This window comes from Lathamus discolor, chromosome 13 (assembly GCF_037157495.1).
Source record: "Lathamus discolor isolate bLatDis1 chromosome 13, bLatDis1.hap1, whole genome shotgun sequence".
Classification (NCBI taxonomy): domain Eukaryota; kingdom Metazoa; phylum Chordata; class Aves; order Psittaciformes; family Psittacidae; genus Lathamus; species Lathamus discolor.
This window is the reverse complement of record NC_088896.1, coordinates 6,922,960-6,946,175: the sequence shown is the minus strand read 5'-3', so window position 1 is coordinate 6,946,175 and position 23,216 is coordinate 6,922,960. Positions and strand designations below refer to the sequence as shown.

At 41.9% G+C, this 23,216-nt stretch overlaps 1 protein-coding gene across 7 annotated transcripts in view; it reads left to right on the top strand.

Moving 5' to 3' along the window:
* The window catches only part of SPAG9 (sperm associated antigen 9), a 64,018-nt gene extending 47,063 nt beyond the window's left edge, over positions 1-16,955 (top strand). For 3 of the 7 annotated variants that reach the window (XM_065693239.1, XM_065693241.1, XM_065693244.1), the window contains 13 exons: positions 111-282; positions 1,014-1,241; positions 1,971-2,163; positions 2,959-3,081; positions 3,620-3,700; positions 4,189-4,256; positions 5,201-5,349; positions 6,469-6,640; positions 7,595-7,708; positions 9,444-9,482; positions 10,346-10,522; positions 11,301-11,441; positions 13,248-16,955. In XM_065693239.1, coding sequence (XP_065549311.1) covers positions 111-282; positions 1,014-1,241; positions 1,971-2,163; positions 2,959-3,081; positions 3,620-3,700; positions 4,189-4,256; positions 5,201-5,349; positions 6,469-6,640; positions 7,595-7,708; positions 9,444-9,482; positions 10,346-10,522; positions 11,301-11,441; positions 13,248-13,363 — 1,773 coding nt within the window. In that variant the 3' untranslated portion in view covers positions 13,364-16,955. The remainder of the gene's footprint in view (positions 1-110; positions 283-1,013; positions 1,242-1,970; positions 2,164-2,958; positions 3,082-3,619; positions 3,701-4,188; positions 4,257-5,200; positions 5,350-6,468; positions 6,641-7,594; positions 7,709-9,443; positions 9,483-10,345; positions 10,523-11,300; positions 11,442-13,247) is intronic. The other 4 variants (XM_065693243.1, XM_065693242.1, XM_065693245.1 and 1 more) reach the window with 2 other exon arrangements.
* The last annotated feature ends 6,261 nt before the right edge of the window (positions 16,956-23,216 follow it).

Below are 23,216 nucleotides of genomic sequence, written 5' to 3'. Positions count from 1 at the left end.
ATGTGTAATTCAGTAGTTGATAATGCGAGAACAAAAACTAAGGTAATAGTTATCTTCTTGTCCCCCTTCCTGTTGTTTTTCACTTCTGTTTTGCCTTTATTCTCCTTCAGGACCAGCAGAAGGAGTTGAAACATCAGGAAGAATTGTCCAGTCTAGTTTGGATCTGTACTAGCACACATTCTGCTACAAAAGTTATCATTATTGATGCTAATCAACCAGGAAATATTCTGGACAGTTTCATTGTTTGCAATTCGCATGTGCTTTGTATTGCCAGTGTACCAGGTAAAGACCTGTGATGGTTTAGCTTTTACTTTAACTGTCTTATTTGGATTTTCTTATGCAATGAAAGACCAAAGATGGGGTAATTGGTGTGGTAAAATGTTACTGTAACAGCAAGAAAAAGTGTTTAGTTGTAGAGGAAACTATTGGATTTCTCCTGTTCCACTCTTTGGTTGCCTCCTGACCTGAATTAACTCAAAGGTAGAGAGATGTCAGCGACCAAGACTATTTTGTCTGCTATATTGTTGCAATATATATGCAAATACTATAATTGTGCAATAGTGCCAGTGCTGTATGGAAATATGCATTTTGTACTTGTTGACACATCATAAATGAAAAATGTTGGCTTTTTAGACCTCTTCAGCCTCTTGAAGATAAGGAGCAGATCCTGGAACTTCCTATAGAGGGAATCCTTGTTACGTTGAGAGTGTATGTGGATAGTGTACTGAGGGAAGTGTAATAGGAGGATGTTATAATTCTGGAGAAGAACTAATTGTGCTTTTGGATTTCTTGTTTTTTTGGTTTATGCTTACTGAAGATAATGCTTTTACTTTGTGAGCTTTGGCAGCATCTTTAAGGTCTGCTGATCATGTTAAAATAAGCTTGCAGATAGGTATCTGTGTGTTAAATCTCAGTTACTGGAGAGTTCATTCAGTTTGAAGCGTAGTTCGTGACAAGATAGAAAATTGAGTCACCTTTATCCCTTCAAGAAATGTGAGTTTAATTTCTTTCAGGAGCAAGGGAAACCGACTATCCTGCGGGAGAAGAAGGGTCTCAAGAAGCAGATCCCAGTCAAGTGGACAAGTCCTCTCTGTGTGGAAGCATGACTAGCAACAGCTCTGCAGAAACGGATAGCTTGCTGGGAGGAATAACAGTGGTTGGCTGTACTGCAGAGGGTGTTACAGGGGCGCCTGTAGCTCATGATGCAAACGGTGCCTCGCCAATGACAGACAAACAGTCAGGTATGAAAACCTTACGTGTGCCAGGGATGGCCAAACACCACGAGGTGTAAGTGAAAGATGAATGGTGTAAGTATTTAATGTAACAGCTTCCTGTAAGCAGTGATAACATGAAACAAATACCAAATACAGGAAATGGTTTGGAAGTCTGACGTATTTGCACTGCATAATTGTAGCTGACAACTTTGTGGAGGTGACATTAAATGGGTGTACAAAATGCCTTCTGTAAAATACTTTTCAGAGAACTCTTAACTTGTGCTTGGTCTAAAAAGAGCTTTTAAGTTATTCAGTATTTGAAGTGCAGATCTTGCTGACCAATATTAGGGAGAATGTGGATGCCTTCAATCTTGTAAAGTCTTAATAGAGATTTAAGTGAAGCTGCTTGCTTTACTGGTATTCTTATTACTTTGTTGTATGCCCTTCATAGCTGTATGGTGATATGATTGTTAATGGGCATGTGGTTGTTGGATTTGTTCACTGCTATTCTAGTTAATCACTTAAAGGGCAGTCTGTACTATGAGTCACTGGTTGATACTTAATGCATTTGACACTTGTTGACACAGTGTAACCTGCTAAAGTTTGGGTGTTTGTAATCTGATTTTTTTTTAGATGAACTATGAAAACTGGATTGTGACCATCTAGTTATTACAGCTATTCACTTAGTTCTGGCTTACTGAAATAAATAAGAACAATTTCACAGCTGTTAAGCTTTTCAACTTTTTTGTTCCATAGATACTGCAACTGAAAGTAATTCAGTAGATGAGAACATTCCAACAGCAGAGGAGGCAACAGAAGCAACAGAAGTCAATGCAGGGACAGAAGACACAGCTGATATTGCACAAACTGGAGTCTACACAGAGCATGTCTTTACAGATCCTTTGGGAGTGCAGAATACAACAGAGGCGTCTCCAGTGTACCAGCCAAGGTACACAGTCTCAATCCTCATACCTCTTAAAATGTACTTAGAAATAAAAACACTACATTTGTAGGAACATAACACAGGGATGAAATAACTACTGGGTTTTTTTTCCCTTGTTAAGTATGTTGATTTATATAAGTAGTCTTGGTATAAGACACTCTACTCTTTGCTTGCATGGAAGGGTCACCTGTGTACAGTCATTTGCCTGTGAACTCGTACCCCTGGAGTACAGATAACCTCCACAAAGGAGTAGTGAGTGTCTACCACTTTGTCACCATGTCCTCTCACAGGCTTCATGTGAATGGCACTAGAGATGCCTGTTTAAGTTCCTTGTTTGATACCTAAATAACTTCCAGTCAAGTGGTTCTTCAAATGTATGTTACTTTTCTCAGAATAGTCACTGTGAGTAGTCACAGGAGTGGAGTAGTTTGAAAGCAATCAGTACTTCAGATCTTCAGCAATCTTCACTCTTCAGACACAAAACTATCATACAGCTTGTTTATCTTAACATGTACCTCTGCTGTGACTCTTCTGCCATTCCCCAGGGATAACAGTATTGACAAGTGTGAATGGAACCCGAATTTCCTTTTATAAGTAAACATCCGCTGGAAGAAGTTCATTGTTATTGAGGTTTTCATCTGTATCCTTGTACTTTTCTGCTCAGTTACTGGTTCTGTAAAATGCCTTATGTCCTTCAAAAGTCAGTGTAGAAACTAAGAGCAGAGAATTGAATGTCAGGGTTATAATCTGAGTAATCTGTGCACTTTATTCAATGTATTTTAACTGTGCTTTTTTTTTTAGTACTGAGTCAGAGTTATATAAAGACGTTGCAGTTTTGCCAAATGAGCAAGATCTTGTGAGAGAAGAAGCACAGAAAATGAGTAGCCTTTTACCGACAATGTGGCTTGGAGCACAGAACGGATGGTAAGAAAATGCTCATCTTGTTCAATTCATTTGGAAAAACTATTTTAAACTTGCTTCTTGTGCCTGCAGGCCCGATAACTGTCTCGAGTCAAGATAAGTGCAAGAAGATCTCAAGAAAGCCAGAACTTTGTGCACTTTGCTACATTTAGGAATTACAAGATTCAGAGTGTTGTAGGTGATGAGCAAGCTCTTTTTAGTGGATAACACTTGAATCTGCAGAAAAGTTTTGCTTGTTTTTTTTTTGTAGTCAAAGAAATTAAGGTCTCATGATCCCATAGCGTTCAGTATGTTGTTGCACTGGAAAGATACACTGCCCTTTTTACTGCAGATGTATCGGCAAAGGAGTTATGTTTTAGGCCTCTAAAAAGCCATCCTGCTGCTTAGAAGTTTTTTCTTTCAGTCTATACATATTTTTCAGTGGAAGATGAAAACTAATTTTCCCTTTGGTGGAATTCAGTTATAGGGGTTTTGCTTGTCTTTTTTTCTGTCTGGTAGACCCTTCCTAGTGCTTTTAATCCCTCCTGATTTGTCTTTGCAGCCTGTATGTTCATTCGTCAGTGGCGCACTGGAGGAAATGTGTTCATGCCATTAAACTTAAAGATTCTATTCTCAGTATTGTGTAAGTCCTGAAAGATGTAAATCATAATCAACCTTTGTTAAAATACTTGCAAATTAGTTTTATATTTCCTCCTCAGATATTGGGAATGTCAGTTGCCGTAAATGCATGCATGTTTTTCAAGGGGCAGTAGAAAACATTTGGGGAATAAGGAAAATAAGAGGAATCTTCTGTCTGTTGGAAGTACTATAGGCCAAATGATCTGTAGCTGTATACTTGGTATCCTTAGTGGCTGTATGTTCAAAACAGAGGTTGTTATCCTTGGTGTTTTCTTCAGGCATTGTAGCTAGATGTATTTTAAGCTTTCTGCACTGGATTTTGATGCCTTGTTACTGTCCCTTCTCTTGAGCTATAGTATAGAAATCAGAACACTAGGGCTAACATCACTATAAAAAGCATGCTGAAATCTAAAATGCTTATACCTTTGAACTTGCAGTTTGAGAAATGTAGTCTAATAGTGTATATTCTTGTGCCTCCTTTTTTTTCCCCAGACATGTAAAAGGAATAGTATTAGTTGCACTAGCTGATGGAACACTAGCAATATTTCACCGAGGAGTTGGTAAGCATTCTATTGGATCTTGAAACTAGTGAGGTTGGAACATCATTTAGGGAAGAAATGTGCCATTTAGAAACAGTGTTTTGAAAATGTATTCCCCAATGGCCTTTTTAGAGGTTGGAATCTTGAGAAATCTTCCCAGTATTTCATTTGCAGTTTTGGGTACCATTTTGCATTGTTGTGGTGCATTCCTAGAATTTTTTCGTACTCTGAGAAGGAGAACTGGATCTGTCTGAGCTAAATAGTGGAAAGCCTGTTGATGAAGTCTTTGATCATCATCTCTTCTGCTGCTTTTGTCACGCTCAATAGTCATGTCTTCTGTTTTGCTGTTAGTGTTAATAATTGTCTGTGGCCAAGTCCTTCAGTGAGAATTTTGTGAACTCAAAGTCTCGGTGGTTTATAATCTTCAAGGATCTTGAGTGAATGTCAGTGATTAGCTGTGGCTTAGCTCAGCCTACAGAAGAATTTTACTTGGTGTTGAATGACCAAATTTAGTATGTTTTTAGGAGATTTTGGGTGCCTTTCTTAAGATCTTACAGCATGTTCTAAAAAAAATCTTGATGCACTGGCCAACATTTGTGTTCAGTCAAGCAGCAAGTGCCTAGTGCTGTGTGGGTAGTTGCTTGTTGTAATGTATGCTGCTGCCTGTCCAAGTAAAGCATTTAGCACTAGGTAATTTGCTGGTTTTAAAAGTGTTTTGGTGTGTTTTGAACATGAGTCAGGGTACAACCTTATTATACTAAAAACGAAGTAGCATTTGGGATGTTGGTCTAACTAGGTTTTTTAAATGAGGAGCCTAGCCATAAATTTGCATTGATTTATCCAGAGTATTAGTGCTTTTAAAAAAATGAGACTGTTAAAATATTTGCCAGTACTTTGAAGTTATTTTTCAACTCATAGGAACCTGTGTTTTGTTCTGTTTTTAACTTTTCCTTCTGTTTTTAAAGATGGTCAGTGGGATTTGACGAACTATCACCTCTTAGACCTGGGCCGGCCACATCATTCAATAAGATGCATGACAGTGGTACATGACAAAGTCTGGTGTGGGTACAGGAACAAAATCTATGTTGTTCAACCAAAGGCCATGAAAATAGAGGCAAGTTAAAATGGTGTTTAAAATAATTCATTGTTGGATTTTAATGCCATCACATGCCACAGCTCAGACTCCAGAGAACAGTTGTTTTGTCATCAGTACAGAAACAAGAAACCAGATTTGTCTTGGGGAAAGACTATTACATTTTCTTAAGATATTTTCATTGTTCTGGAAAACTAAGCCATGATGAGACAGTTCTTATTTATTGGAACCAATTTGAGGAGGGTGGGGTAGTTCTCCCCTTCTAGCTGGCCAGAATCGGGAAAGTATCTTAGTGCAGAGCTTGTAAGGCTAGCTCCCAGCCTGTTCTTTATATGCATGCCTCATTATGTTCTCCACCCACCCCTAACCTTCTCTATAATCTGTCTTTGCATACTTCAGAGGTTTGTAAGTGTTAATCTTGAACGTACTCTTCCTCTGGTTATGGAATAGTTTGTTTATATAAGGTGTGTAAGCTGGTGTTTCTGCAGTGTTGTGTGTGTACCTGACATCTTAAGTACAGAAAGGATGTAAGGTTTCTGAACCATTAGCAGAATAAACATTTCAGGTTTTGTTAATTGTCCTGACACATGGGTCCGACCATTTGAGAGTGACTGCTCAGCTCTTCTGAAAATATCAAGCGCCTAACTGATAATCTGTTTCTGTGAAGACTATATATATGTATATGGGAAAACCAAACTGAAGGAATGCATACAACAGTAGAATTGTTTATGTATTTTGCATGGTGGGTTTGTTGTATGCAAGAGCAAGGCTTAACAGAACTAGGAAGAAAACTACTTTCTGGGTGTATGTATCGTGTGCTGTGACAGGAGGACCTCATAACAGGAAGGTGCCAGGTTAAATGGAGGCAGAAGCCAGAGTAGGCTGGGATATGGTATGTAAATGAAGACCTGGTAGGAGTCTATGGCTTTGAGATCACACTCCAGGGAAGGGTATCGGCATTTTTACTACTACTGTACCAGCATTGTATGGCAGTTGTAACTTAAGCTTAACACTATCTACTAGTGATCTTGCAAATCAGAGGGTTGTGGCTGATGTCAGAAAATGGCCAGTATTGATTCTTAGAGTAACAGAGAAGTCTTTCTTGTTTCATCTTCTAATTTAAAATCTGATCTTTTGTAGAAGTCATTTGACGCACACCCAAGAAGAGAAAGCCAAGTGAGACAGCTAGCATGGGTGGGTGATGGGGTATGGGTGTCTATTCGTCTGGACTCCACCCTGCGTCTCTATCATGCGCACACGTATCAGCATCTACAAGATGTGGACATTGAACCTTATGTAAGCAAAATGCTAGGTAAGTTGATAAGAAAAACTTGTATTCTTACACCTCTTGCTGTCTGGAGCTTTCTTTTCCTGTTATGGATCAGACGGTTCTCATGGCAAGCTAAGGGGAAGGGTGGATTGAAGTCAAATCCTGTTTGTGAGAATTTGAATCTGGAAGTACAAGCCTAAGTCAGTCTTTAAAGCATGATGAGGATGATGGATCTTCTGATACAGCCAGCTAGTCCTATCTGATATCTAAGGTGTCCTTAAAAGCTCAGAACTAATGAGGAAAATGGTGATTGGGTTGGGCAGGCATCAACAGAGATGCTAAAATCTTTCTCTTTTTTTACTGTACTGATGCCTTATTTTAAATCTTAAGAGTGGGAAGAATTCATTACTTGCCTGGGAAAACTGCCTCTCTTTCAAGAAAACACAAATGCAAAATATCAAGTTTTTATTGCTCTTGAAGCTAATAATCTTTGAGATTTTTTTTTTTCCATGTAAGAGCAGTTTGACCACCTACATAACTCAACAAACACAGGTTGTGAGATACCCTTCACAAGTAACTAGTGAGCCATTGCGCTTAGCTGCTCAGCTGCCTTCTGCTTCCCTCATAGTGCTAATGAATGAGAAATCAATTTTAATGGATGGGAAACCATTATCTTACATCTGCAAACTCACCTTTCGTTTTGTTTGAAAAGCTACCCTGGTACTGTAAGCCCCAAAAGATTTTCTTCTGCAGCATTATGGAGCATTATTACTTTGTGCTTTCTCAGTTAGTGTTAGTCTCCTTCTGTATAGGTTCACAACTTAATTGTTGTAGCCTTTTAGGCTATCTTTACAACTTAAATACTTCTTGTTTCTGTTTGAAGTGGGAGGGAATTACTTGTCTGCGTGGTTTGGGAGTTGGAGTTAAGATTCTCTGTTATGGAACTAAAATTATTCTTGCTCATAATTTTTGATGAAAAGCATCTTTTGTTTTTAGGTACTGGTAAACTGGGATTCTCATTTGTGAGAATCACAGCTCTTATGGTGTCTTGTAATCGTTTATGGGTAGGAACAGGAAATGGTGTCATCATCTCCATTCCATTAACAGAAAGTAAGTAAAATACAAATGAATAGCACTGTGTAATATGTTGTAGACACAAAGAGAATATTTAACGCCATTCAGATGCTTGCTAATGGATAGAAAGCTTTACTGCCAGGTGTGAATCTTTCAGGTTTGTAACAGATTGGGCCTGTGTGTTGTTCAGCAGCTAATCTGTGCACGTGGTTACAATTACTCTGAGAAAAAAGCACGTCTCCAAAATCTCCTGTACTTCAATTTGAGCAGAGTTGCTGTAGCTTGAATGAAAGAGTCACTTTGAAGCTTTGGAGCTGTTACAGACATTAGCAGCGTTTATAGAAGTTTATTGTTTGTAAGAGGTTTAGTTTTCTAATTAATCTTAGTTTTGATTACCATATGGTCACCAAAATCGATTTTTGTTTGATTTGAGCAAGTTGGTATTGTTGCTAATTTCGTTTGCTTAAGTTCATGAGTTCATCACAAAGCTGGTATAAAGGACTGGAACAGCAGTAGTACTGACTGCGTTAAAGGACGTGTTCAAAGTTGCAGAAGTTCTAACCACATTCTAAAACAGGGCGTGAACTTCTAGGTAAAATTCCAACAATGTACATCAGGTATCTGCTTAATATCAGACCCCAAACTCTTGTCGTAGGCTGAAAGTGCTTAGGGGTGGGAGATGAAGCATTCAAACATGAACAGTTGAGCCTCAGGAGAAGGAAACAGTCTAGTTCAAGAGCAGAACAAACCTTAAATAGGTAAAGTTTGGGAAGAATCTGTGTGTAATTTGATTGCATTTAAAACAAACAAAACCCCCCCAGTGCTTGTGCCTGAGAGTAATGTTAAAACACATGGACAGAAGTTTCAAAAAATAAAATGCAGACGTTTGATAGTCCTGGTTGTACTGTTGCTATATAGAAAGTAGTCTGACAGGTGTCATGTTAGTGTAATTTAATAGGGAAAAACTCTTCACGTTGTATCTGCTTTGTTGAACAGCACATACATGAGTTGTTTCTCATAGTGTTCCATTACATTGTCCATCCATTGAGTAAATGTCTTTTTTTGCATTGCATGAATGTATTAAGGGCAGACTTTCTATCATGAATTTGAATTACTTTAAATCATGCTTTCAAAAATTAGAGCTCTTAATTTGCATCCAGCTTAATTCAGTGTTTCCAGAGGAGTTTGGTTTTAGCGTGGTAGTGAATATGAAATCAGCCCTATTAAAGCTGTTCAGCTTAATTTCAGTTTTGTTGGTTGTTCATGAATCAGAACAACTCTTTGTGGATAGCCTGAGAGTGGGTTTGAGAACCTTTGTTGCAAATAGTCATGGTTGTCAAAAGCAGTCATGTCCTCACATCAGCAGTCATATATTTTAGTTCCCTGGGTCTCAGTAGCAGGGCATCTTTGAGATCTGCAGGTGATGTTTCAAAAGGCACTTGAAAACCTGAGTTGTTATTTACTACTTTGGTAGCCTCCTGCCAAGGAAAGAGCGAAAGGGGAAACGCTGATAATCAGTAATGAACTTTGTGGTGACAAAGCACATAAAAGTGGCAGTGCTCTTGTTCATTTTGTACTGAAACTTCTATGACAAGATGCTGTTCTTTGACTTTTTATTGAATCATCTGTAATTAGGTATTTACTGGTTTTAGGAGCTAAAATTTTAAGCTCTACCGTATCAAAAACCAAAATATGAATGGTGGGTTCTCATTAATCCTTCTCCTCTACTGTCATACCTATCCATTTCCCCTTTCCTCCTTTCTCACTTTAGCTGTAATCCTCCACCAGGGACGTTTACTGGGGCTGAGGGGTAAGTGCAGATCCTGAACAAAAATCTATTTTCAGGCTTCTAATAGCCACTTCAAGGCTGTTTCCCACTCCTTATAGATTTACCCTTTGTATGTTCCTAAATGTTTTTCCACTTGCAGTTACTGCATTGCAGCAGTTTTATGTTTGCTAAATGGCCACCAATCTGCTCAGCAGTTTAGCATATCATCCTGTGTTGCAGCTGAACTTTCATCCAGACTTTGTTTTTCTTCCAGCCAATGTGATACCATACCTTTATAACTTTGTCATTAATCCACATCATTTACTGTCTTGTTACAAATCACTGTTTCTTTCACTACTCTGATAGTCTTTGGAATGGAGATGGCTTGTATGTCTAGCATGAGTACTTCTGTTTTAATGGATTGTAAAACTTTCTGGTTAAAAACTAGATGTAGAATGATAATAGGGTAGCTCCTTCATGCCCACAGGTGGCTATATTTAGAGACTTTATACTGGCAAGGGGATACCCTATGATTAGTTGGAATGAAACTGTCTTTAATTATATGCTTAAGTACTTTGACTTTGCTCTTACAGAAACACATTAGTGGTACTTATTTTTCCATGAAAGATACAGTCCTTCCACAAATTATTTCCTTCCAAAAGTAGGGTATTGGAATCTGGTGTTTATGCTAGACTAATAAGTATCCTGCTCCATTTTCTGATGTACTTAAAATAACGAAGCATGCAATCTTTTTTCTTTCCAGCTCTGTCTTGAATTGGCATTGCTGCCCTCCTGTTTCATTTTTACTTAAGTTGGCTTTAGCTTTTAGATGGTACCGCAAGGTTTCTTAACAAATAAGTAGTTCTGTAACTTGTATTTTCAACTCAAAACCACTTCTTTTACAGCTAATAAGGCAGCAGCAGGCTCCGGAAACCGTCCGGGGAGTGTAATACGTGTATATGGCGATGAAAACAGTGACAAAGTGACTCCAGGAACATTCATACCGTATTGTTCAATGGCACATGCACAGCTTTGCTTCCATGGGCACCGCGATGCTGTTAAATTCTTTGTGGCAGTACCTGGTGAGGTTTTATTACCATTCCTCCAGTGCAGTTTCTTTTTCATCCTCATTTGCTTAAACGTAGTGGTTAGGGAAAGATAGCAAGTGTATGAAATCATGCAGTCAGAAACAATTTATCTTTTATTTGCAAGACTTGTCTGACTCCTAAGTACAGTGTTGTTTAATGGAAGGAAAAGGGTTTGGTCACAAAGAAAGAAGTGCTTTGCTTCCATCTGGGCAAAAGGTACTGTGATAAAGGAGCACTTGCCTATTAAGAAGGCAGTCAGCTGCTAATTAATGTCCAATTGAAGAGGCTGATACCATGCAGGAAGGATGAGCTACTGAGGGAGTAGGCCCCAGAGGAAAGACTATCAGTTGAAAAAGCAAAGAGTTGCCTAGAAGCTGCAGTGCTGTTTGAATGCCCTCTTGGCACTTCTATGCACCTTGTGTGCTGCAAGTCAGTGACAGAAGTTTGCCTGATGGGCTGACATGCATTGAAACATGTCGGTTGTGTGTCTGAAAGGCTTTAAGTCTGTTTTAATGCTGTTCTCTAGATCTGCATGCCTGTCGTGTGAAAAATATCAGGAGGCATTTTATTCTTTGATTTCCACTGAACTGACCTGAACAGATTCTTCATCTCTTTAGAGAGATGAAATCAGAGCAGAGCTCTGTCCCTTGCTGAATTGATACTAGACTCCAAAGTTAAGTGTATTGTTAGGAATTATGTCATCTAGTGACCAAATAGAAGTGGTGTTATTCTGCAGGATGTGACATAAAAATATATTCTCTTTTTAATTCAGGTCAGGTTGTTTGCCCACAAAGTAGTAGTGGTGGAACAGAACTAGCAGCTGATAAAGCGGCCCAAGAGTCCTTCAACCAGAGTCCCTTAAAATCAATGTTGGTGATAAGTGGTGGAGAAGGATACATTGACTTCAGAATGGGTAAGAAAACTGAACTTAAAGTTAGTTATAACCTCTTCCTACTGCAAGGTCATTAACCAGATAATAGCTTGCTTTGTGATTGCAGGCTGCATTTGTGTGGCCAGTCAGTATATGGTCTTTACTAAGCAAGCATAAGGATAGAAGTATTTTTATTCTCACACACACCCCCCTTCAGCTTTTCCTCCGCCCAGTAAACCATGACCTCTGAGATGACTGTGGAAAAAGGCTTATTTGAAACTCTGGTTTGGAGTCAGGCACCACCTTACAGTTTATGCTTTCATTCTTCTCTCTCAAACTGCTGGAATACATGTCCCTTAGTTACTGAAATATGCAGACTGATGATAAAGGCAAGTGTTACGTGAAGGACACTCAAGCTAAAATTTACTCATTTTTGAGTGAAAAGGAAGAAAGTTCATATATCTTCTCATGCCCTTCTGATTCTGATCACTGCTTTTCTTGACTAACACTTTGGCATGCTCTAGCCTGTAGATGATTTCTTGTTTAAATGTTTGGGTTTGTATTTTGTTTTAATTGAAGCAGAGTGGTTGTGGTTCTGTTCTTAGAATCTGCAGCTGGAGACCTTGACAAAAAGGGTGTAAAAAGGAGTCCTGGTTTTGACCTTTTGCCTAAATCTGTCTAGAGTGCTTTTCAAAAACAACCAAATGGCAAAAAAAAACCCACAAAAACCACAACAAAGAACAACCCATGAAGGCCAGCCCAGATTCTGTCATGCTCAGTGATAAACAGGTTCCTGCTGGTAACCCCACTGGAGTTACACGGGAGGCAGGGCTTGAGCAATTCTGTGCCACACTCTAGTGAGTACTAATACCTCTGCACTTGTTCCAAGCAAGCTGGTATGGCCACATACCAGATGGGCATTTTTGCTGTCCCTGTGGCATGATACAAAGCTGTGAATGTGTCAATGCTAGAGCTGCGTTATCTCAGCCATTATCACATTACTGCAGCAATGGCTCAAGCAAGTTAAGGCTATTCTGTGTTTAGATTCCTCAGTCCTCCAAAGTAGCCTAACCAGAAAAGCAGCCAAACTGTGACTTGAAACCTTCCTGAAGTTGTAGGTTGGTTCCCATTTCATCTGATTAAACTGATGTTCTGCTGTACCACAAGACTGGCTCTGTATTATTACAGTCTAGGTGCAGTTCTGTTCAGTGGCTAGTCTGTCACCTTGATCCAAGTCAGCTCGTATCACCAAGAGTTTAGATGCCGTTACAGAACTGCTTTTCTCTTTTGAACAGCAGTAATGGAGAACAGGCTTAGGGCTGTCTTGTGCCAGTGTGTGCAGAGCTGTGACAAGCTGTGAACAAGAGGAAGGGGAAAGGTTCATCACAGACACGAAGGTTGCATTGTCTCACTTCTGCTTAGTTACTGCTGTGATTTCCAAAGCACTTGATACTGTTTGTGTTTATGCTAGCTAAACTCGCAGCATAACCACCTCCATTTCTGCCTGGGAGGTGCTGCAAGCTTGCAAATGAGGTGGTTGTTTCTCTGCCTTAAAGAGTTCTAAGTAATGAAGTGTGTAGAATATGGATACCGGCAAAACTGCAGTTAATTTGGGGAGCTAGAATTGAAGAATATGACCATCAGAATACTTGGCTCTGAAATAATTATGCAACAGACTTGCCATCTGTAATGTATATAGTCACAGTCTTGAATCTGATTTTATATAAGCATATGGCAACTGCTGTCTTTTAGTGTATGTCTTGTAAATCTAGATGTTACTTGTCTCGTTTCAGTTGGTGTTAATACTGTTCTTTATTGCCAGCCTGAATCACAGCTGTTATTTTTCAGGTGATGAAGGTGGTGAATCTGAACTCCTTGGAGAAGCTCTACAACTTGAACCTTCTGTAGCCAAAGCTGAGAGGAGTCACTTGATAGTGTGGCAAGTAATGTGTGGCAGTGAGTGAGGAGCCTGTAGGATGCAGCTGGAGACCTTAAACAAAATATAAGAAAAAAGGCAAAAAAAAAAAAAGCTTCTGCATGTTTTTTATTTTGTGAAACCTGTTTCACTACATGATGTTGAAGCGTTTCTTTGCTGTTTAACTTTATATTGCAAATCTGTCATACTTTTAACTATACAGGAATTAGCTTGTGCTGTTTTACTGCACCCGTGTTACATGGAAGAGTATAATGAAATCAGATCTTTCTCAAAACTGGTGTGCACACCATAGTAAGCAACTGAGACATTAGTTTTACTGTACCACAGCAATCTAATGTAGCTCACTTCTTCGGTAGTCTCACTTGAGTTCAGCTTTATTACAACTGAGCTTCATTTCACTGTATACTGCATTGAGTAAAACAGCAAAGTTATTCCCAGAGTATCAAGAAAATGGACAAATTATAAGGTGGATTATTAAGACTCAGCCAAATACTCAGTGAGGGCTAAAGCAAACTGTAAATTTCCGCTTTTGTTTCCAAACTTGGCAATTCTTGCTTTTACATAGTGTAAACGGTTTAATTTGTTACATCCATCAGAATTTCTGGGGGGAAGAAGAGATTGTATAGGAATTAAGATGACAATATTTAAATAAAATCACGTGTGTTCACTATTGAACCTCTAAAGTTCGAGAACTGCTGCCCTCGATGAGCAATTTCTGAGCATAGCATTTTTCCATCTCCCTGACACGGAACTATTGGGTTTCCAAAGGGTGTTCTTAAGATGATTTAAATTTGGAAGTAACTGTAAGATTATTGAACAGGGGATATGTTTTGTTCTTTTCTTGTCTTAATTCCTTCTGTCCTAAGCACTAGAATGATCTTCTCTGCCTAGCTGGTCAAACTCATGAGGCACTACATGTGTGAAGGTTAGAGACCTCGATTAGAGCATGAGAAAAGACTGAGGGTGTACAGGAAAAATACATTCTGCCCAAGTGAGATTGTGAAGGAACTTTAGTGCCGGAAAATTAGGTAGAAAATGTATTATTTTGGTAGTTGCATACCCCAGTTAATAAAAAAAGAAAAAAAAAAATGAAGCAACAATGTTAGCAGGTAACACTAAGATTAAGTAAACTGATGGAAGTCTGGAGACTCTAATATTAGGCTGACATTCTGTCTACTCACCATCTATTTTTTTGAACCATAAGTGTGAGTTGAAGACTGTCTTCCTTTTACACTGAATTTCCTACAGTCAGCATCAGCCCTAAGTTAAACACTTCATGATTTCTGTACTTCAGAATGCTTTTAATCCCAGATCTGTGTTTTCATTTAGTCTCTGGAAAGTCAAAGTTTTGAGGGGTTTTAACAAACATCTGGCATTTGCCCCCCAAAAAGGCTGGGACTGTTCAGATTAGCAGAGAAAGGGAGTGACTTGATGATGGGAGAGAACTGAACAGTTTCAGAGGAGCAAATATAGAAACACTTTTATAAAACTGCCTAAAGATTTTTATGCAATAGGAGCAGTTCTGGTCTATCAGGCAAACATGTGTTTATATATTTTCTTAATTTTTTAAATGAACACATTTAGCTGAGGTCTATTGTGTAAATATATATTTAGGCAGCTTTTTCAAATGCATATCATAGCTGATAAACCAGAAAGCCTCCATTCAGGTCTATTGGTTAGATTTATATGTATAAATACTTTTTAAGCAACATATTTTGTACACAGCTGTTCTCTCGTAAATATGTATTTAGGACATGAACTATGTAGTAAAAGAATCCTTATTAAAGATATCTAATATCTTGGTAGTATTTTTCTCTTCAGAATGCCAAAAGTGATGAGAGCATGTTGTTTGTAATTTGCTTTCCAAATTCATCTTTAACGTCACTCTTCAAGTACTTTGGCTTAAATATGAAGTCTGGGAGCTTTTCAAAATCATACAAATACAGAAAGTAACCTGAATAAACACTCTTGGACCTATTTAAAACTTAATAGACATGTATGCTGAACCTGAAGCCCATCTCAGTTAACTTATGAAATTGGATGTCAAAGCAAAATGCTGTCTGAACTTTCACTGTTGTGCAGAATCTTCACTGTGAGTGGTGCAGTTCCATTGCTTCTCCTGCCATTTCCTGTAATGGTTTTGTTTCCTCTTTGGAAGGCACAGTCTCCAAAGCTTTTGCTCACTGGTTGATGGTCACATTCTCATGTTCTCAGAAAAGCGAAGCGCACAATTCCTTGGTTCTTGTGTAACATTTTATGTGTCATTGGTGATGAGCTGTTTTCTCGGAGCGGCTTTCCTGCTATCAAACAGAGCAGTTCAATCTGGCAAGTGTGTACCTGGTCTTTTGCCAAATGTATCTGGTCCACCGTGCCATTTCAGTCACCTCAGTGGGCCGACTCCTGCAAGTATTTCAGAGAATGATTGTTTCTGTCCAAAAGCGGACGGGTTTTAAATGAAACAGTAGGATAACGATGTACCACTGTGGGTGTAGATAAAAGGCACGTGCACTTCTCTGTATTTCTCATTTAAAAACTTTATCCCCTGTCCTAAGGTACAGTAGATTAAATGGGTCCCTATTGTCATCCCAGTGCACTGGGATTTCTAAACCCTCCTTCAGATGGCTTTGAATGGTGAATAAAGCACGTAAAACCCCAGGCATCGAGATGACAATACACTCCTACAAATCCGTCTCAAGAATGTGTTTATGCATACACTCATGTGATTAAAGCATCATATAAATAGGAGCTAATCTCTTGATAGCTACAGCTTGTGAATAGTTTGGAAACATTTCGAGCACAAAATATGCAGCACATTACTTGCCTGGGTAAGGGTGTTTGCATGGTAAAGGTGAAATGCATTGTATAAGCTGCTGCATTGTCCATTTCTTGTAAAGGTCTTCCTGCGTTGGATCAGATAGAGCTGACAGAGCGTAGACACTTTATCATAGGCTGCCTTAGTAACAAACAAATGTTAAACCTGTTTTATTATACTAACTGTTCTAAAGAACGTGTGTCTTTTAAAATGCTGTGTAACTGAGTATTTATTTCCATGTGAGTATTATAAAAGTTACCAAAGGATTAAACCTGACTTAGCACTCTTGTAAGTGGCCCTGTTGAGGCAGTGTCTTGTGACGGCCCTGCTCTGTAAAACAAGACACGATAAACTCAAATCCAGTTCTTTAGGGAAATGAAATGTGGGGGGTTTCTTTTTCTAACAGGGTTATGCCATATTGTAACCACCCATGTTGCACCTCAAAGCATTTTTCTATACACTTAATGTCTCTCCCGCCCTCTAACAAGATTAAGTTTCCTTTATTAATTTCTGTTGATGCACATTTCTCAATCTTTTAAGCATATATTTTAAAAACATTTTATGGTCTGTAATTTTTGGAAGTTTGTCTGTTGGACACTTTACGCTGAATTTTACTTGCCTCTGTAATCTGAGATGGATACTACAGCGTTAAACTTGCTGTCTGTTAAAACTTGAGGCTTCTTTTCTGTGAGCAGAAAAGCTCATATAGCAGTGTAGTTATTTCAGTATTTATTTCTATTATTGAATCCATGGGGTTCAGAATGTAACTTTGTACATGAAATATATATAAATATGTATATGAAACATGCATCGGATTGGTGTGTTCTTTGTAATCTCCTATTACATTTGAAGGTTTTTGATGCTACCAGAAGGCATAATCATGGGGTATTTTACACTAGCAGCCAAATACTGCCATTGTAAATAGAGGTAGCAATGTATCTGGGTCAGCCCACGCCTATGTAACCCTGCTGTCTCCTCTTGGACCTAAGTCAAAATGCTGAAGAAAAGCTTTGTTCACTGACTGAATGATGCCCTGCTGCTTCTCCTGATTGGTGGGGTAGGAATCTAGATGAGGTCTGCCTAACTGCAGCTCTGGTACTGGTCCTGGAATCTGTGGTTCAAGTTTTCTTAGCACCTTACCAAAGATCCACCTAAGCTCACACGCACGGTGGCTGCTTTGGAGCAAGGGAAGCAGCCTATTTATAAGGCAGAAGAATGAGGACTCAGTGACAGGAGACTCATTTCCACTGCAGAAACAGGACACTTGGCTAGAGCCAGGGTTTAAGTATTTCATGGCTCCTCTGCCGCTTTCTATCCGCATTTGTCCCTGACTGGTATGTGACAAGTGGCTGTGCTGCTGGAAATACCTGGTTAACTTTGGGTATAATGGCCTGGGGGGACCCTGGTATGCTTGGGCACAATGCTGTCTGGTCCCTGTGCAAGCGGATATTGCTCTTGTTCCTCTCCAGCAGTAGTGAAGGACCCATGTAAACTCCTTTTGTTGAATACCTCTAGGATGCAAATACTTAATACTTGCATGTGGAAACATAGGAACTGGTTCAGAAAACACAAAGTGTCCTCTTACCAGAGCTGCACAAACTTGAAATTGTATCATCCTAGTGATTAAAACAGTATCTTTTTGCTCATTTACTTGAGTTTTCTTGCAAGATTTTTGCCTCTCCAGAGCAGCTGACCTGAGGAAGTTCCTTCCTGGCAGTGTTCATTCTCTGGATGTATCCGTTCACAAGGCATGTCACATCATTGCAGCATGCGTATGTATGAAATGGGAGGAAGCATCCTCAATCTTCACCCTGGGGATGTTTAAGCTCTTCTGGCAGCCCCTCAGGTCTGCGGGTAAGTTAATGGAATTGTGAACTAGGCTGTTACAAAGGATAGCAGGAGGCTGAAGTTTGAGGCCATTATAAAACCCCTGTCCTTCTGCAGTGAACATGGTGATAACAGGAAAAGTACTTGCAGTTTCTGTAACAGATCTTTAGAAAGTTCTCTCAGTTATATCAATCTCAATTTGGAATATGTGAAATGTTAATAATCATACAGGAAGTGAAAAGGCTTAAATGTGAATGTGTTTTGCTGGAAATCGAACCTCAAACTTAGAATCAATTTCCCTTTTTCTACAATGGAATACAAACCAAAATGAGATTCTTTTACCATTACCCCCCATTTTCAGTATCCTCTCATCTGTTTGAAAGCTGCCTGAGCAATGCAGCTTGTAAAGATTATTTGACATTATGATGATCTCCTAATGCACAAGTGCCCCTTAATTCTGCTGTAAATCAAGCTTTGAGAGGGGCCTTTTGCCCTTGGGCTGTACCTCAATTCATGCATGGCTTTGGGACTTGTTGCACTCTTGAGAATCCCAGCCTGGTTTGTGTCGGAAAGAACCTTAAAGCTCATCCAGTTCCAACCCCTGCCATGGACAGGGACCCCTTCCACTGGAGCAGCTTGCTCCAAGCCCCTGTGTCCAGCCTGGCCTTGAGCACTGCCAGGGAAGGGGCAGCCACAGCTTCTCTGGGCACCCTGTGCCAGCGCCTCAGCACCCTCACAGGGAAGAGCTTCTGCTCAAGAGCTCATCTCAGTCTCCTCTCTGGCAGGTTAAAGCTCTTTGCCTTTGTTCCTGTCACCAGATGCCCTTACAAAAAGTCCCTCTCCAAGCTTTCTTGTCAGCCTCTATAGGCACTGGAGGGCTCATTTTGCATGCTTCTGCTAGAAAAGCTTTTTTGCAGTGACAACCCCAAGGATGTGAATTGCCTTCTTGCTTTTCAAAACACTGTAAATTGATGGTGGGGAGGGAGCTGATGAGAAGTGACGTGGGTTGTTGCTGCTTGTTATCTGCTTGTGCTTTTAGGCAGGATGGAGGCCCCGGGTTTCTGCGCTGTGTTCAGACACAAGGTGGTGCTCTTACAATTCAAAGGCAACGCAGAGACCTAGAGGGAAAACTTGGGCTGGAGTATTCTCCCTGCCTTTCTCCCAGCATCCAAGTTCCCGGTTTCCTCTAGCCTTCAGGATAGTCCAGCTCCAGTTTGCAGGAGGGATGTTAAGGACCAGCTGCCTTCATACCTGCCCGCAGAACTGCAGTTGAAAAGCCACAAGCCAGCAGCCGGCCTGGCTGTGGCAGTGAAGGGGATGATGCTTCTCACATGTACCCATGGACCTTTCCAGCCCTGATGGACTTTGGGCTATGCAGGTGGGTTCTGCTGTCACCTCTGTACAGAACATCACTGCTTTGTTGGCTCTCAGCTCTGGAGCTTAAATGTGTAAGGAAAAGAAACCAAAACATATAAGTTGGAAACCTTCCCAGACTTCACATCTGCTTTTCACTTCCATCTCTCTGCATGTGGGGACACGGGGAGTGCTGCATCCCAGCAGTGCAGGGGCCCTGCCCTCGCCCTGTGCTGGTGGGGATGGAGCTGCCACCAGCCAGGTCCCAAGTCTGGTGTCATTGTCACTGTCTCATAGCCTGGTTTGCAGGCCCAGTTCTTAGGGTCTCCTGTTAAAATAAGATGAGGCTGATGCTTGCTTTGTGTTTAAGGAGAAAAATGCTGGTAAGTGCTGTACTGGGTCAGACCATGCATCCTGCTGTCCTGTCTGGTAGTGACTGACGGCAAATGCCTGCTGGAAAGAACAAGAACAGGGTAGACCCATAGGTCACCCCACACCCTGCTGCGCCTTTGGGCTTGAAAACTCCACTGGTACCTTGTGGAAACAAGTGGATTGATGGGAAATGGTGCAGCTGCCTGCATCTCAGCAGGAAATCAGAGAGCACATTGGTTTGTGAAGGCAGCGGGAATGCCTCTCTGGATGCGGTAAATGCTGAGAATGAGATAAAGCTTTACGCTTCTTCTGCCACTTCTGTTTGTTCAGGCATCAGGTGGGTGCTGCTGCAGGGATGTGGGTGCTGCTATAGGGATGTGGGTGCTGCTGCAGGGATGTGGGTGCTGCTGCAGGGATGTGGGTGCTGTGCATGGCTCTTCCTGCTCACCTGGGGCATTTGGGATTTGCTTCCCAGGATGGCAGAGAGATGTCTGTGGGGATGAGGAGCACATGGGTCACGTGTGAGGAGTTTCAGTCTTTGAGGTGTATTGGCTCTGGCTGGGGCAGAGTTAATTTTCTTCGTAGTAGCTGGGTGCGGCGATGTTATGGATTTGTGCTGAAAACGGTGCTGATAACACAGAGATGTTCCCCTTCTGCTGGGCAGTGCTTGCACATTCATGGCTTTTTCTGCTTCTTATTCTCCTCTGGCAGTGAAGAGGCTGGGACTGCACAAGATGTCAGGAGGGGACCAGGAAAGCTGACCCCAACTGACCCAAAGGATATTGCATGCCACATAGCATCATGCTCAGCATAGAAAGCTGCGGCAAGAAGGAAGGGGGAGGATGTTTGGAGTGATGGCATCTGTCTTACCACACAACCATTACCTCTGATGGAGCCCTGCTCTCCTGGAGATTGCTGAACACCATGGGAAGTGCTGAATGAATTCCTTGTTTTCCTTTGCTTGCATGCGTGGCTTTTGCTTTACCCTATTCCTAGCATCATAGAAACAATCGGGTTGGAAAAGACCAGCCATTACCCCAGCACTGCCAAGGCCACCACTAAACTGTCTGTATTAAACTGTCTTTATCTCAACCCATGGGTTTTCTCACTTTTCCTATTCTCTCCCTGTCCCGCTGTGTGGGGCTTTGCTGCCGGCTGGGGTTAAATGACAACACAGGCCAGATCTGGGGATGTTTGGGGTGGGAAATTGCATAGGAAAACGGTGTTTAGGGCTGATGGGAGAGGCTGAATCCAGGAGAGAAAAGGTGCTGAGGACTTCTTTTGGCTCCTAATTGATGTGTTCAATGAGAGAACAGCAGGATGCGCGTGTGGGCAGGGGAAATCGAATTCTTGTCAAAATTGCCCAGAAGATAATGAAAGTCCCTGGGATGAGGAAGGTGAATTGTGTGGCATCCACAAAGCCATCAGAGCCTGGTTGACTCACTTGCACGTAAACACTGTGTGGGTGCTTACTAGCAGAAAAAGCTCTTCTGCCCTTTACAGATGTGTCAGCATCTCCTTCCTCCTGGGAAGGAAGGATGCTGCGGCCGGGGACCTGTGCCCAGCCAGACCCCAGGGATGCAGGGGGAGGCAGGACCAGCCCTCAGAGCCACATTGCAAGGTTACGAGACCGGAGGGGCCTGTCCTTGCCTTGCTGCAGGGGCTGTAGTTTTCCACGTGTGGAAAAGAACATCTCAAGAGGAGGAGATGGCACCAGGCACATCCCTGGCAATGTCTGGCAGTGCCGTTGCTCTGAAACACCAGGATGGAGCAAAGGCTTCATGCAGTGGGGGTAAGGAAACAGTTTTGCTGCCTTTTGGGTGACAGCGTGTTGTCAGACTGACCTGCCTTTGGCTGGAGGCAGCGAGTCAGACGCCTGGCTACTGCAGGCGTTGTTACGAGCCATTTCTCAGCCAAATCTCCGTGCTTTTCGGGGTGCTCGAAGGTCATTTCTCCATAGCAACCCACAGCAAATGCCACGATTGGGCCCAAGGCACGGCTGCACTGCTGCTGTGCACAAGAGGTGGGTGTGTGGCACAAGCCAAGGTGGAGCTTGTGCCAAGATCCCTGTGGGGATGCTCATCCAGGTGAAAGATGTGGCTCTTCAGCCCCTTCCAGCCTGTGCTTTGCTACACTCCTGGTGTGCAGGCTGTGGGCTCTGATGGTCGAAAGCTCTTTGGCATTGGGAGGGCAAAATGCCTGCTCTTATGAAAAGGAGTAGTTGTAATCACTGTGGGGCTTATCGGAGGCATCTGAGCCGCTCTCATGGTAGTGGAGAGGGCAGGAGGGATGGTTCATCACCAGACTGGGTCCCTGGAGGTTCCCTCCAACCATTCAGCTGTGAAAGTTACACAAATGGGTCAGAAACTGCAAAAGGAAGCACAGAGGAAGCTGTTGGGAGGAATGAAGAGCCTTTCACAAGGCTCTCGGGAGCCAGCAGCAGTCGGGGTGACAGCAGCACTTGGGTGTTGAAAGTGTTCCCGTTGGGGATTTGCAAGCACCGTAAGGTGTGATCTTAACAGAGACGAAGGAGAACTAAACCAGAGTAGGTCCTAAGGGGTGTTTTCAGCCTGCGAAGGGAGGCAGCGCTGGGCTTGCCCTGCGGAGGAGGTGAAAATCTGTTTCTATGTGGTTCAAGCACGCTTTGCTGGGTAACTTGTGTCTGCAGCAGCCAGGGTGCACGATCCCCAGCTGGGCCATGCTGCTTAGTGCCTGCCCAGTGTTGCTTTAGGCTGGTATCTATATCATAGTTATATGAATCATAGAATAGTTAGGGTTGGAAAGGACCTCAAGATCATCCAGTTCCAACCCCCCTGCCATGGGCAGGGACACCTCACACTAAACCATCCCACCCAAGGCTTCATCCAACCTGGCCTTGAACACTGCCAGGGATGGAGCATTCACAACCATAAAATATTGGTCTATCCTCAGGCTGTTCCCCAAAAGAAAACCAGAGCTAAAACGCCAGTTCAGAGGACGATGCTTTACAAGAGCTGCAGATCAGGCACAGGTTGGAGGGGTTTCAGTGCTGCTCATCCTGCTTCTCCAGCTGCTCTACACCCAAACACTGCCCTTAGAGCACCGTGCACAGCGCACCTTCCTGCAAGGAAGCTTTGGTGCTGGGACACGGGAGGCTTCTTGCATCTCCACAGCTGCTGCAGTTTCCTGTCTTGTTTGTACGGATTCCATTCTTTCAGTGTATCTCACACCCTGCACGTGCTGAACCCTTGCAGCTCTTGTCACCTCTCTTCAGAAGCTAAATAAATCACTGGTGCTGCAAACCCTGCCTGCACCTCCAGCCGCGAATCACCCTGCGCACTGGCACTGCCTTCCTCAAGGCACTGAAGTTGCTCACGGAGCAGCTGGGATGAAGCCGTTGCCCTGCAGCTGGTGCAGGTGGAGTTTGGGGTTACTCAGACTTGGGCTGCTTTGTACCCAGAAATGGGAGCTGCTCCATGAAGGCATCAGGTCCTGGTGTGGGTGCTGATGTTTGCCCACACGTGTGCTGCCTGCACAG